The sequence below is a fragment of the Bactrocera dorsalis genome, chromosome 6, assembly GCF_023373825.1.
Source record: "Bactrocera dorsalis isolate Fly_Bdor chromosome 6, ASM2337382v1, whole genome shotgun sequence".
NCBI lineage: Eukaryota > Metazoa > Arthropoda > Insecta > Diptera > Tephritidae > Bactrocera > Bactrocera dorsalis.
Window position 1 is genome coordinate 23114669 of NC_064308.1, and position 12949 is coordinate 23127617.

General features: G+C 38.9%; 1 protein-coding gene across 4 annotated transcripts in view; it reads right to left on the reverse strand.

Annotated features, from left to right (window-relative positions):
- LOC105222527 (uncharacterized) overlaps nucleotides 1–12949 on the reverse strand; it is a 32447-nt gene that overhangs the window by 3621 nt on the left and 15877 nt on the right. For all 4 annotated transcript variants that reach the window (XM_049460433.1, XM_049460435.1, XM_049460434.1 and 1 more), the window contains 3 exons: nucleotides 9455–10227; nucleotides 8051–8234; nucleotides 7211–7960 (listed from right to left, as the gene is read on the reverse strand). In XM_049460433.1, the coding sequence (XP_049316390.1) occupies nucleotides 7211–7960; nucleotides 8051–8234; nucleotides 9455–9972 (1452 nt within the window). In that variant the 5' untranslated portion in view covers nucleotides 9973–10227. The remainder of the gene's footprint in view (nucleotides 1–7210; nucleotides 7961–8050; nucleotides 8235–9454; nucleotides 10228–12949) is intronic.

Sequence of the window (12949 nt, forward strand, 5' to 3'; positions counted from 1 at the left end):
TACGACCACCAAAGGAACAAATAAGTAGCGAGAGTCCAACTGCAAAAGCATATTGGGCCCAATGGAACAGCATAAACCTCGTTAATGGATACCTTCATCGTACCTGGGAAAGCGAAGATGGCAAACATTCTCGTCTGCTGATCATAGTACCGAAGTCCATGATCCCAAAAGTATTGAAAGAATATCACAATGGACCTAGTGGAGGGCACCTTGGAATAACAAAAACTATAGAGAAGATTAAACAACGGTTCTACTGGATCGGTTGTCGAGATTCCATAGCAGAATGGATAAGTAATTGCGTAGAGTGCATGGCAGCTAAAGGTCCTAAAGCCAAAATTCGCGGTAGGCTACAACAGTACAACGTGGGATCACCATTTGAACGAGTCGCAATGGATATTGCAGGTCCGTTCCCAACCAGTACGGCCGGAAACAAATATCTACTGGTTGTCATGGACTATTTCAGTAAATGGCCAGAAGTATATGCCTTACCAAACCAGGAAGCGAAGACAGTAGCCGAAGCGTTTGTAGAAAATTGGATAACAAGGTTCGGAGTGCCCGTCGAATTACACTCAGATCAAGGCAGGAATTTCGAATCTTCCATTTTCCAAGAAGTCTGTACATTATTGGGCATCCACAAGACACGGACAACAGCGTTACACCCACAATCAGATGGGATGGTAGAGAGATTCAATCGAACGCTTGAAGAACATCTGCGGAAAATCGTCGATAAAGATCAACGGAATTGGGACAAGTGCATCCAGATGTTCCTGCTGGCGTATCGTTCAGCGAAGCACGAGACAACTGGTTACACGCCAGCAAAGATTATTTTCGGATCTGATCTGCGACTCCCTGCTGATCTTAAGTTTGGAACGAATCCTACAGCTGTAAGAAATGATGGAGATTATTGTTCTGCCTTAAAGGAAGAAATGAATGAATTGCATCTAATGGTAAGACAGCATACGCATCTGATGAGCAATAAGATGAAGGACCGGTTCGATCAAGCGGCAAATTCAAAAGGTTTTGAAGAAGGTGATCTGGTCCTGTTGTACAACCCACTTCGAAAGAAAGGCTTGTCCCCGAAACTGCAGACAGCCTGGGAAGGACCCTATATGGTGATGAAACGACTTAATGACGTGGTATACCGCATACAAAGAAATGGAAAAGCACAATATAAAATGAAAGTAGTACATTTGGAGAGGCTCGCCCCATTTGGTTCAAGAGGATTTGTGCCTAATCGGGACGATTAGGCTTTAGTGGAGGGCAGTGTTACAAAAAGTAGTATTAAGTTTTATTTGTATTGCTATATGCATCCCTTATTATGAACAATAGCTGTAGGTATATGGAATAGCATTTGTCTTGTTGTAGACATCTGGCGCCGCACTGTCTGCTTGTCTAGTTAAACAATTGCTGAGTCTGGCGCCGCGACTGTCTGCTTGCGTCTGGCGCCGTATAGCCGTATGTTCTGGTAATTTCCAGACGCGATATTCTAGAAGGACACATCGGCATCAGCGAGAAGTGCGTGGCTATATAAGCCGTGGCAGCGCCAACGTAATCAATCAGTGCTAAGAGTAAACTGCTATAGTGTAGACGAGTTGTGAAATAAAGAGTTGTTGAATTAAATTAAACAGTGTTGATTTTATTTGTCAATCCAGAGATACGAACCTAACAAAGTAAATTAGCAAGCAGTAAATTCGTAACAGTATATATGAAAGATCAGTATGATGAGGCAATGTCCGCGAGCTAGTCCCTCAGTTTTTGCGATATCCATCTGATATTTTATACATGCTCATTTGTCGGGGCGGCCGATATCGAACTACTATAGCATATAGCTGGCATACGATCTGGACGACCGGAAATAATTTTTTCCATAAAATTCTAGTCCTTGTATGGAAAATGTTTTTTTTTTGTTTTTTTTTTTTTTTTTTTTTTTGGCTCAAACGCATAATCGGACAGTGGTTTTTTATATGAAAGTTTATTTTAATTGAAAGAAAAAAGCCAGAAAAAAGAACAACAATGACTCAATTTTTATGGTGAGTATTCTCCAATCTCTCATTATTAATAATACAAAAAAAATAACAAGAATAAATCATTTATACAAAACAAATTTAACAAAAGCAAAATAAATCAGAATTCTTAAGCACAAACAAATAATCGGACGCTAAACAATATTGTCATAATAGTGCAAAAGAAGAAACAAAAAAATGCCGTTGCATTGTTAACAGTTATCATATTTGACGTGATGAACATTGTGAGATTTTTTGTTGAAGTTTGCACGTGATGGCACCTGTAGGTAAACACTTAGGATTAGAAATACGCCAACTTATTATAAAATTAAATTTTGAGGGAAAGTCGGTACGCGAAATTGCTGAAATAGTCGGGAAAGGAAAATCTACGGTACACGATATAATTAAAAGGTATAGGGACGAATTTAGATTGGAATATAAGTCACGGCATGGTCAAGGGAAAAAGATATCAGCAAGAGAAGAGCGCAAAATATTAATAGAAATTAAGAAAAATCCTTTTAAGCCCGTTAAAGAGTTGAAAATAGGGTTGGAGGAAAGATCTGGAGTTACAGTATGTGATGAGACGGTACGTAATGTTTTTCGTAAAAATGATTTCCATGGTAGAATCGCTCGGAATAAGCCGTTCTTTAGCAACAAGAACAAGAAGCTAAGAATCGCTTTTGCTAAAGACTATTTACTTAAATCGCCTGAGTTCTGGAACACGGTAAGTTATAGAAAACAGTTAAAAATTACAAAAACTAAATTATATTGTACAATTTATAGATTCTTTATACAGATGAGAGTAAATTTAATTTACACGGATCGGACGGCAAGTCTTATGTTTGGCGAAAGCCAAATCAAGAATTTGCTATTAAAAATACTAAGGGCACAGTTAAACATGGAGGAGGTTCAGTTATGGTTTGGGGCTGCATGTCAAGTGCTGGTGTAGGCAATTTGTGTTTCGTGAATGGAAAAATGGACAGATTTGGATACCTCAACATTTTGAAAGAAAATTTGAAGCAGAGTGCGGAGAAGCTTGGTATTTTGGAAAACTTTGCATTTTACCAAGATAATGATCCGAAGCACAAATCGAACGTTGTACAGATGTGGTTGATCCACAACTGCCCCAAGCTGCTCCAAACACCTGCCCAAAGTCTAGACCTAAATGTCATTGAACATCTTTGGGAGGAGCTGGCCAGAAGAGTGTACAAAAGCAAATTCAAAACTCTAGATGAATTAAAAGAAGGACTTTTGGAGGCTTGGTATTCAATTGAGCCAGAAGTTTGTAAAAATTTGGTCAATTCTATGCCCAGAAGACTGCAAGCTGTAATTGACTCTAAAGGATACCCCACAAAATATTAAACCTCATATTGAGCATTTTTTGGTTGCTTCTTTTGCACTATTATGACAATATTGTTTAGTGTCCGATTATTTGTTTGTGCCTAAGAATTCCGATTTATTTTGCTTTTGTTAAATTTGTTTTGTAAAAATGATTTATTCTTGTTGTTTATTTTTTGTATTATGAAAAATGAGAGATTGGAGAATACTCACCATAAAAATTGAATCATTGTTGTTCTTTTTTCTGGCTTTTTTCTTTCAATTAAAATAAACTTTCATATAAAAAACCACTGTCCGATTATGCGTTTGAGCCACCGTACATATCTTCACGAAATTCGGCATAGATTTTTGTAGAGGGCAACGCTATAATCTTCGAACAAATTTTTTAGATCGAATCCCTATAGCAGATATCTGTCTTACAAAATTATAATAAAGATTTCATAACAAATTGTTCCTTATTAAGCAACCCTAATTGAAGGATATTTATATTATATCAAATAACAGTTAGAAAGAATAAAAAAATGTTGTCCTTTGGATGAAAACCGTTGATCGGTTACGTTTTTAGATTTTGGTATACATTGCTATATGGAAATGCGTCTTGAAGGGTATTATAGGTCAGTGCAGCCGAAGCTTTGTCACAGTGCCGCTCAATATATTCGTGTAGTATTGTCGACCATGGCAAACGAAATAAGGACTATGATTTGAGGGCATGCACCTGGAATGTCCGGTCCCTTAATTGGGAAGGTGCCGCTGCCCAGCTGGTTGATGTCCTCGTGAAAATAAAGGCTGACATCACCGCCGTCCAAGAAATGCGATGGACGGGACAAGGACAAAGACGAGTAGGTCCCTGTGGCATTTACTACAGTGGCCATATAAAGGAGCGCAAGTTTGGTGTTGGATTCGTGGTGGGAGAGAGACTCCGTCGCCGAGTACTATCATTCACTCCGGTGAATGAACGTCTAGCCACAATCCGCATCAAAGCGAGGTTCTTCAACATATCGCTGATTTGCGCCCACGCCCCGACGGAAGAGAAGGACGATGTGACCAAAGATGACTTTTATGAGCGCTTGGAGCTCGCTTATGAGAGCTGCCCCCGCCACGATGTCAAAATCGTGCTTGGCGACTTCAACGCCAGGGTGGGCAAAGAAGGTATCTTTGGCACTACGGTCGGTAAATTCAGCCTCCACGAGGAAACATCCCCAAATGGGTTGAGGCTGATCGACTTCGCCGGGGCCCGAAATATGGTTATCTGTAGTACTAGATTCCAGCATAAGAAGATTCATCAAGCTACCTGGCTGTCTCCGGATCGAAAAACTACCAACCAGATCGATCATGTTGTGATAGACGGAAGACACGTCTCCAGTGTTTTAGATGTGCGTGCGCTCCGAGGTCCTAACATCGACTCGGACCACTATCTTGTTGCAGCTAAGATTCGCACCCGCCTCTGTGCAGCAAAAAACGCACGCCAACAAACACAAGGAAGGTTCGACGTCGAGAAGCTGCAATCACAACAGACAGCCGAACGATTCTCTACTCGGCTTGCACTCCTGCTCTCTGAGAGCACTCGTCAACAACTCGGTATAAGGGAACTGTGGGACGGCATTTCAAACTCCTTACGTACAGCTGCAACCGAAACCATTGGTTTTCGGAAAGTGAAAAAGAACAGCTGGTACGACGAAGAGTGCCGTGTCGCAGCGGAGAGAAAACAGGCTGCCTACCTCGCAACGTTACGATCGACCACAACACGTGCGGGCTGGGATAGATACCGAGAGTTGAAGAGGGAAGCGAGACGCATTTGCAGACAGAAGAAGAAAGAGGCCGAAATGCGTGAGTACGAGCAGCTTGACAAGCTGTCCGAGAGGGGTAATGCTCGAAAATTCTACGAAAAAATGCGGCGGCTTACAGAAGGTTTCAAGACCGGAGCATACTCCTGTAGAACCCCCCAAGGTGATCTAGTCACCGATGCCCAGAGCATACTTAAATTATGGAGGGAACACTTCTCCAGCCTGCTGAATGGCAGTGAACACACAACGCCAGGAGAAGACGAACCCGATTCCCCAATCGATGACGATGGAAAAGACGTTCCATTGCCCGACCAAGAAGAAGTTCGAATAGCAATTACCCGCCTGAAGAACAACAAAGCGGCGGGGGCGGATGGATTGCCAGCCGAGCTATTCAAACACGGCGGCGAAGAACTGATAAGGAGCATGCATCAGCTTCTTTGTAAAATATGGTCGGACGAAAGCATGCCCAACGATTGGAATTTAAGTGTGCTATGCCCAATCCATAAAAAAGGAGACCCCACAATCTGCGCCAACTACCGTGGGATTAGCCTCCTTAATATCGCGTATAAGGTTCTATCGAGCGTATTGTGTGAAAGATTAAAGCCCACCGTCAACAAACTGATTGGACCTTATCAGTGTGGCTTCAGACCTGGTAAATCAACAACCGACCAGATATTCACCATGCGCCAAATCTTGGAAAAGACCCGTGAAAGGAGAATCGACACACATCACCTCTTCGTCGATTTTAAAGCTGCTTTCGACAGTACGAAAAGGAGCTGCCTTTATGCCGCAATGTCTGAATTTGGTATCCCCGCAAAACTAATACGGCTGTGTAAACTGACATTGAGCGGGACCAAAAGCTCCGTCAGGATCGGGAAGGACCTCTCCGAGCCGTTCGATACCAAACGAGGTTTCAGACAAGGCGACTCCCTATCGTGCGATTTCTTCAATCTGCTGCTGGAGAAAATAGTTCGAGCTGCAGAACTTAATCGAGCAGGTACAATCTTTTATAAGAGTGTACAGCTGCTGGCGTATGCCGATGATATTGATATTATCGGTCTCAACACCCGCGCCGTTAGTTCTGCTTTCTCCAGACTGAACAAGGAAGCAACGCAAATGGGTCTGGCAGTGAACGAGGGCAAGACGAAATATCTCCTGTCATCAAACAAACAGTCGTCGCACTCGCGACTTGGCACTCACGTCACTGTTGACAGTCATAACTTTGAAGTTGTAGATAATTTCGTCTATCTTGGAACCAGCGTAAACACCACCAACAATGTCAGCTTTGAAATCCAACGCAGGATAACTCTTGCCAACAGGTGCTACTTCGGACTAAGTAGGCAATTGAGAAGCAAAGTCCTCTCTCGACGAACAAAAACCAAACTCTATAAGTCACTCATAATACCCGTCCTGCTATATGGTGCAGAGGCTTGGACGATGTCAACAGCGGATGAGTCGACGTTGCGAGTTTTCGAGAGAAAAGTTCTGCGAAAGATTTATGGTCCTTTGCGCGTTGGCCACGGCGAATATCGCATTCGATGGAACGATGAGCTGTACGAGATATACGGCGACATTGACATAGTTCAGCGAATTAAAAGACAGCGGCTACGCTGGCTAGGTCATGTTGTCCGAATGGACGAAAACACTCCAGCTCTGAAAGTATTCGACGCTGTACCCGCCGGGGGAAGCAGAGGAAGAGGAAGACCTCCACTCCGTTGGAAGGACCAAGTGGAGAAGGACCTGGCTTCGCTTGGAATATCCAATTGGCGCCACGTAGCGAAGAGAAGAAACGACTGGCGCGCTGTTGTTGACTCGGCTATAATCGCGTAAGCGGTGTCTACGCCAGTAAAGAAGAAGAAGATTGTCGTTTCAGTGAAAAAAGTTACAAACATACAGTTAAAGCAAATAAAAACGCTTTCTAAACGTACATAAATATATGAGCAAATGAAACTTTTTAATGCACGTTTTCAGGTTAGCGAATAAGCCGTAACTTAAAAGGCTTAAACTCATTAGCATGTACCATATATTTGGGCGCCCCATTCAACAATAATACCTGCATGTAAAATAACGGTGGTGATAACTTACGAAATTCTGCTGTAATGTATGTGCTTTGTCATCAATATAGTCGCCATTAATGATACAGTTAATAGATCCCGTTGAAGCAGCGAAATCGGAAATGTTACCGTATTTTGCGGTGGGTGCACTAATTATAATTGTACCGAGCTGATATTGTTGTAGCTTACTATTCTGTAGTAATTCAATAGTTTTGGGACTATTATCATTATTAATTGTTGCCGGGAATTCTTCCGCCGTACTTGTAATAAATATTTTATGCTCCTGTTGTGACTGTTGGCAACAGCTGACAACATCGATGTTTTGTTGAATGTCGAGCTCGTCAAGCAACAAATGCCTACCGGTGGCGTGATCGGCCTTAAGAGCGCTGCTAGAATTGCCTGGACAAACTGTGTGTATTTCGTTAACTTGTTGTTGAGCACAATCACTATAATAGCTTCCAGTTTGTAGTTTTTGTAATTCTTTATATGATATGTTTATCGGGCTTTGTCGATTAAGCACAACCATAGGTTTTGTTTCCTGTGTAATTTTATTTTTATTTTTGCTTAACGAATGTTTTTGCAATTTTTGCGGTTGATGTTGATATTGATGATGCATTTGTCTAATTTTATGCTGTGCATTTTTTCTGTTCCTTATACGCTTCCTGTCGCATTTACGAGGATCAACACCCAGTTCCCAATAACCACCTTTACCTTTCTCAAATTTTGTACGGTCTACTTTACGAAAACAATGATGTAGCGATAAATTATGCCTTATGGAATTCTGAAATGCATTGTATTTATAAATTTATAATTATAATTAATTTAGATGTGAAGGAGAATATATATATTCATACGAGTATATATTACTCACATTCCATTTTTTTCTAACCCGAAAATAAGCAAATTTTGTTTCTATCCAAGAACATATTTGCTGCAATGTCACTCGTCCATTTTCCAACATTGCCATACCGATTATATGAGAGTAATTAAATGGCGGCTTTTCTGTTGTGTCCGTTTGATAGTTAATTGCCGATTTCTGATATTCTACAAATACTCTATAGAAAAGTAAGAAAACAAATTTGTGTTAGGAAGTCGTGTTTTTACCTAAAAATAAAACGGGCGGTGTAGAACTTTCCGTGTAAAACATCAAATGCGTTTTTTCAGAATTATGATTTTTGAACTGGTGACTCTTGCATACCGAAATCTGCTCTGTAGATTTCAATGAAATTTTTATAGGTTTTTGAAAACAAGAAAAACTAGTGCCTGATCGAAGGATTTTTTTGAATACCGCTTTTTTATTAACAATTTACTGTAAGTTTTTTCGTAAATCGGGTAATTTAAAAAAGAAAATCAAAACCTCGATAGGGCACAACATTAATAAAATTTGTTCTCGGGTTTATTTTAAATGAAGCTGTAAGGATTAGTAATGGTCACCGCAAAGTTAAAACTAGATCGACACAAACAGCCATTACTTTTAAAATATTTTTTGTTTTTTAAGTTTTATCAAGTCAAGTAGAAACTTTTAATGATACTACGTGCTTATAAAACAAAATAATTTACAAATAATTTATTTAAAATCGTCTTTTTTAATATACACGTACACATTTGCTTTTTAATTTGGCAATTTTGTTTGCGCCTATGGTCTGTAAAACTGAATTGTATGTGGTAAATATTAAAAAAAAAAAGTATGATGAAAAACATAAATACAAAAAGAAAGAAATTTGGCGAATATCACCTTTGGTATAAATAGCGTCTTAACGCTATCCAAAAACACTTTCAAACTGTTTTCTCGCATTGATCAACTTTACACAACGCTGCGGCCAGCTTCCAATTTGTGTTGCTTGTGCGATTCCGTATGAAAATGTACGCATACAGTTTTGAAGCTTATTTCTTGCATTCATCAGCTTCGCGCCCTGCTCGGCTTTCAACGTCTAACAAAAACTATAAGTGTCGTATTCTTTGGGATATTTAAGATTTGAAAAAATTTAATACTTTGTACGATTTTTGTCATTTTCGCTATCGGGCTGCTATTTGTTTTGGCTACCCAAGTTACTTACTGGTTGACTATCCGAAAAGGAGTTCCCAGTTGTTTGAGAAGATGCCAATTATTTAATGCGGGTGAAATTGAGTTTGCGATTTGAGTATCAACTTGTTTTTAGAACCAAAATAGTTATTTTTAGTTTCGAAGAATTAATAAGCAAATATTTAAATCATACTTTAATAAATTCTGTATCAGATACCTCTTGTGATAGTAACAAAAATATATTATAAATACCTTTTAACTTTTTCCATAAATATTTCATAGCGCTCGATTGGGGTAGCTCGTTTTATTTGCACTTTTAATTGCTGCTGTTGAAAGTACATTCCTTTAAACGATTTTCTACATGTTTTTTCAATGGATTTACCAATACAATTTCGTTTAGTTATATTTTTATCAATATCGCTGCTTGAACTATGTTCTTTTTGTTGTTTATCAAATTCATTAAACAGTGTTCCATTGCTTTTTTCTGGCACAATATGATCATTATTGGAAACATAATTGGTTTTGTCGTTGGAATTGTCTTTATTTTTCAACATACTTATTTTATCATACGCATCTTTTTGTCCTCCACTAGCTTCGTGAGACCATTTTATGTTGTGTCGATTACTCATTTCATCGCCATTTAAATTTATCTCTTGCATGTCATTTGTCCAGCTAAAATTTTGATTTCGTAACTCCATTAACCAAGATAAGCTGGTAAGGTCACGTTCTTCATCAGATTCATTCATACTACTATTATTGATTAAGGCCATTATATTATATCAGCTTTTAAATTTGTAGTATACAATTATCATATATATAAAAATGACCAATTTGTCCAATTTTTTTTATTCGTTGTGGTTCAAAGATGGTTTTTATGGCCAGAAAAAAGCGAATAATTGCCGGAGAACTCCTAAAAACAGCCCTTTTCTTTTTCCCCATATAATTGAATGAATGTTTGTTTGATAGTAACGCTAATGCTCGAGAACGGCTGAACTAATCTTGATGATAGTTTCAGAGGTTGTTCGCTGTGGTTTGGAGAAGGTTTAGAAATAAAAAAACTGTATAATTTTTGTGAGAAAAAGTCGGAAAATTTGAAAATTCCAGAAAGTAACTTCTTTTCATAATTTTTTTTTTCAATTATTTTGTTTTGTTTGTCAATTATTTGAATTGGTCAAATTTGTCACTTGCTTTTTTTATTCCGGCTATTCAAAAAATAATAAAAAATTATTGAAAATTACTCAGTGAAAACGTTATGTGTGTTTCACACAAAGTGATCAATTACAGATTGAGATTTGTTACGAGTATGATGCCACGAAGAGGTCGCGCTAATATCGGTCGGCATTCGTTTTGCCATCAACATCCATTGGCAGCCCAAGGCATATGACCGAGTACTCCCAGGATGCGATGACATACATATGTACATGTGGAATTATGGATCGCGATCAATAAGTAAGCGATCGTCACGATGTCACACCCCGACTTTTCAAAAAACAGTTACATGTTTGATGGACTTTATCTTGAAGCAAAGTATAAGTGGTGCTGTTAGATGCTAGTGTACTCTGTTGAGTGGCAAAAAAAGGTTTGCCGCACGCACATATTCTTCTTTGGATGGTGGTTACACCAGATCGAATTGATGAAATCATTTCTGCGGAAGTTCCTGATCCAAATAAAGTCCCACTATTATACGAAGTGGCGAAAACCAAACCTTGCGGAAACCACAATCCATTTTCTGTTTGTATGTCTGACAATAAATGCACGAAACACGATTCACGTGCTTTTCTTTCGGAAACACAAACTGAAAATGACGGATATCCACTCTATCGGCGTCGCTCACCAGATAACAATGGCAGAACATTCAACATTTAATTTAGAAGAGTGAATATGAAAGTTGACAACAGATGGATCGTACTATATTCCACACTATTGTTTAATTCACATTCAAAACTCATATCAATGTTGAGTATTGCAGTTTGGTGTAATCGATAAAATACGTTTTTAAGTACGTCACTAAAGGAAGCAACATGGCGGTTATTGGTCTTGAACGCTATGGTCGATATGTGAACTGTAATAAAGGGCTTTGAGGGACATTTACTTTTGCAATTCATGAACGTTTTCCAACTGTTGTGCGTCTCGCAGTTAATTTGGAGAATGCCCAAACCTTGTATTTCAACCCAGAGAACCAGCCAGTGGAAACACCGCCAGCAACAAAATTAACATTCAGGATTTTTTTCTCAATTGCTCTATTCGGAAATACCTTGATACATGGAATGCATCGTCGAAGAAATAGTTGCACAGAAAGCAAGGCCAACCAGTAGATGGACATCTAGGTGTGTTCTCAACTAATGCATTCGGATGAATTTACACTATCCAACCGAAAAAACGCTTCTACCTTCGGTTGCTATTGATTAATGTACGCGGTTAAAATTCATTTGAGTCATTGCGTAGTATGACTGGTCCGATGTGGGCAACTTTTTGAGAAGGAAGTCAGAAATTACAATTGATGGAACATGATAGTCACTGCGATATGATAGTAGCGATAGCTACTTCGAATGCAAACGAAGTTCACACACCTTTTGAGATGATCATTTCGACATATCAGCCTTCAAATCCGCGTTAATTATGGGATACGAACAAAAATGACATTACCAAAGTCATTTTACATCGTATTCGATAAGAATTGAAAATTAGTCAATTTCGGTTGATACTTTTGGTGGCTTGATATCAATTCCATCTACCGTTTATCAATTCACGAAGATGAACTCATCACGAATGTTCGGACATTGGACAAATTATCGTAACTACGATTCCTTAAATACACGCGCAATGTTAGCTGCCAAAAATACCGATGTTGTTGAGTTAAACTGAAAGATTCAAAGTCAAATTCTGGGAGGCTTGCGCTCATACAAATCGATCGATCGTCTTGACAATGAAGATGACGCCGTGAATTATTCAGTGGAATTTATAAATTCTTTGGAGTTGCTTGGTATGCCACCGCATCATTTGCGTCTCAAAGTAGGATTTGTCGGTATTATGTTTCGCAATCTTCATGCACGGAAACTGCAACCCGACTGACTGTGACGCAGCTATCGAATACAAGAAGGCAGAATTCTTGATTCGACGAATTCCTTTGAGATCTAATGATTTGCCATTTCAGTTCAAACGTATTCCGTTTCCAGTAAAAATTGAATTTGAGATGACAATCAACAGGACACAAGGATAGTCGCATAGTGTATGGCATAAATTTGGAAATGCCATGTTTTTCACACCGCCAGATACATATACATGGCGTGCTCACGAGTTGGAAAATCATCTTTTCTGTACACAGGAACAAAAAGCAAAAAATGTTGTTTATAAAGCTGCGAGCCGTTGAAAAAAAATTAAATGATAAATTCAACTTTTTTTTACATTTCAAACACACATAATTTCACGCAGGACAACGGCTGCGGGGCCAGCTAGTTGTCTATAAAAGAAGCGAAACAATTCAAGTTTTTTAGATTGTGTTCTTTTTGAACTAAGCTTTCAGTTATGTATGATAAAATTATCCACTGTACTGTGTTGTTTGTTACTTGTTATAATACGAGGGCTGTCCGATAAATAACCGACCTCAACGTGAAGCTAGCGGCAGATCTGAAAAAAAAAGTTTCTACTTCAAATTGTGCATATTATAATTGCTACTCGCCAAAATTTCAGAAATTTATATTGCGCAATTATCTGTTGACAGTCGTTTTTGTGAGTCTATTTTGGTGA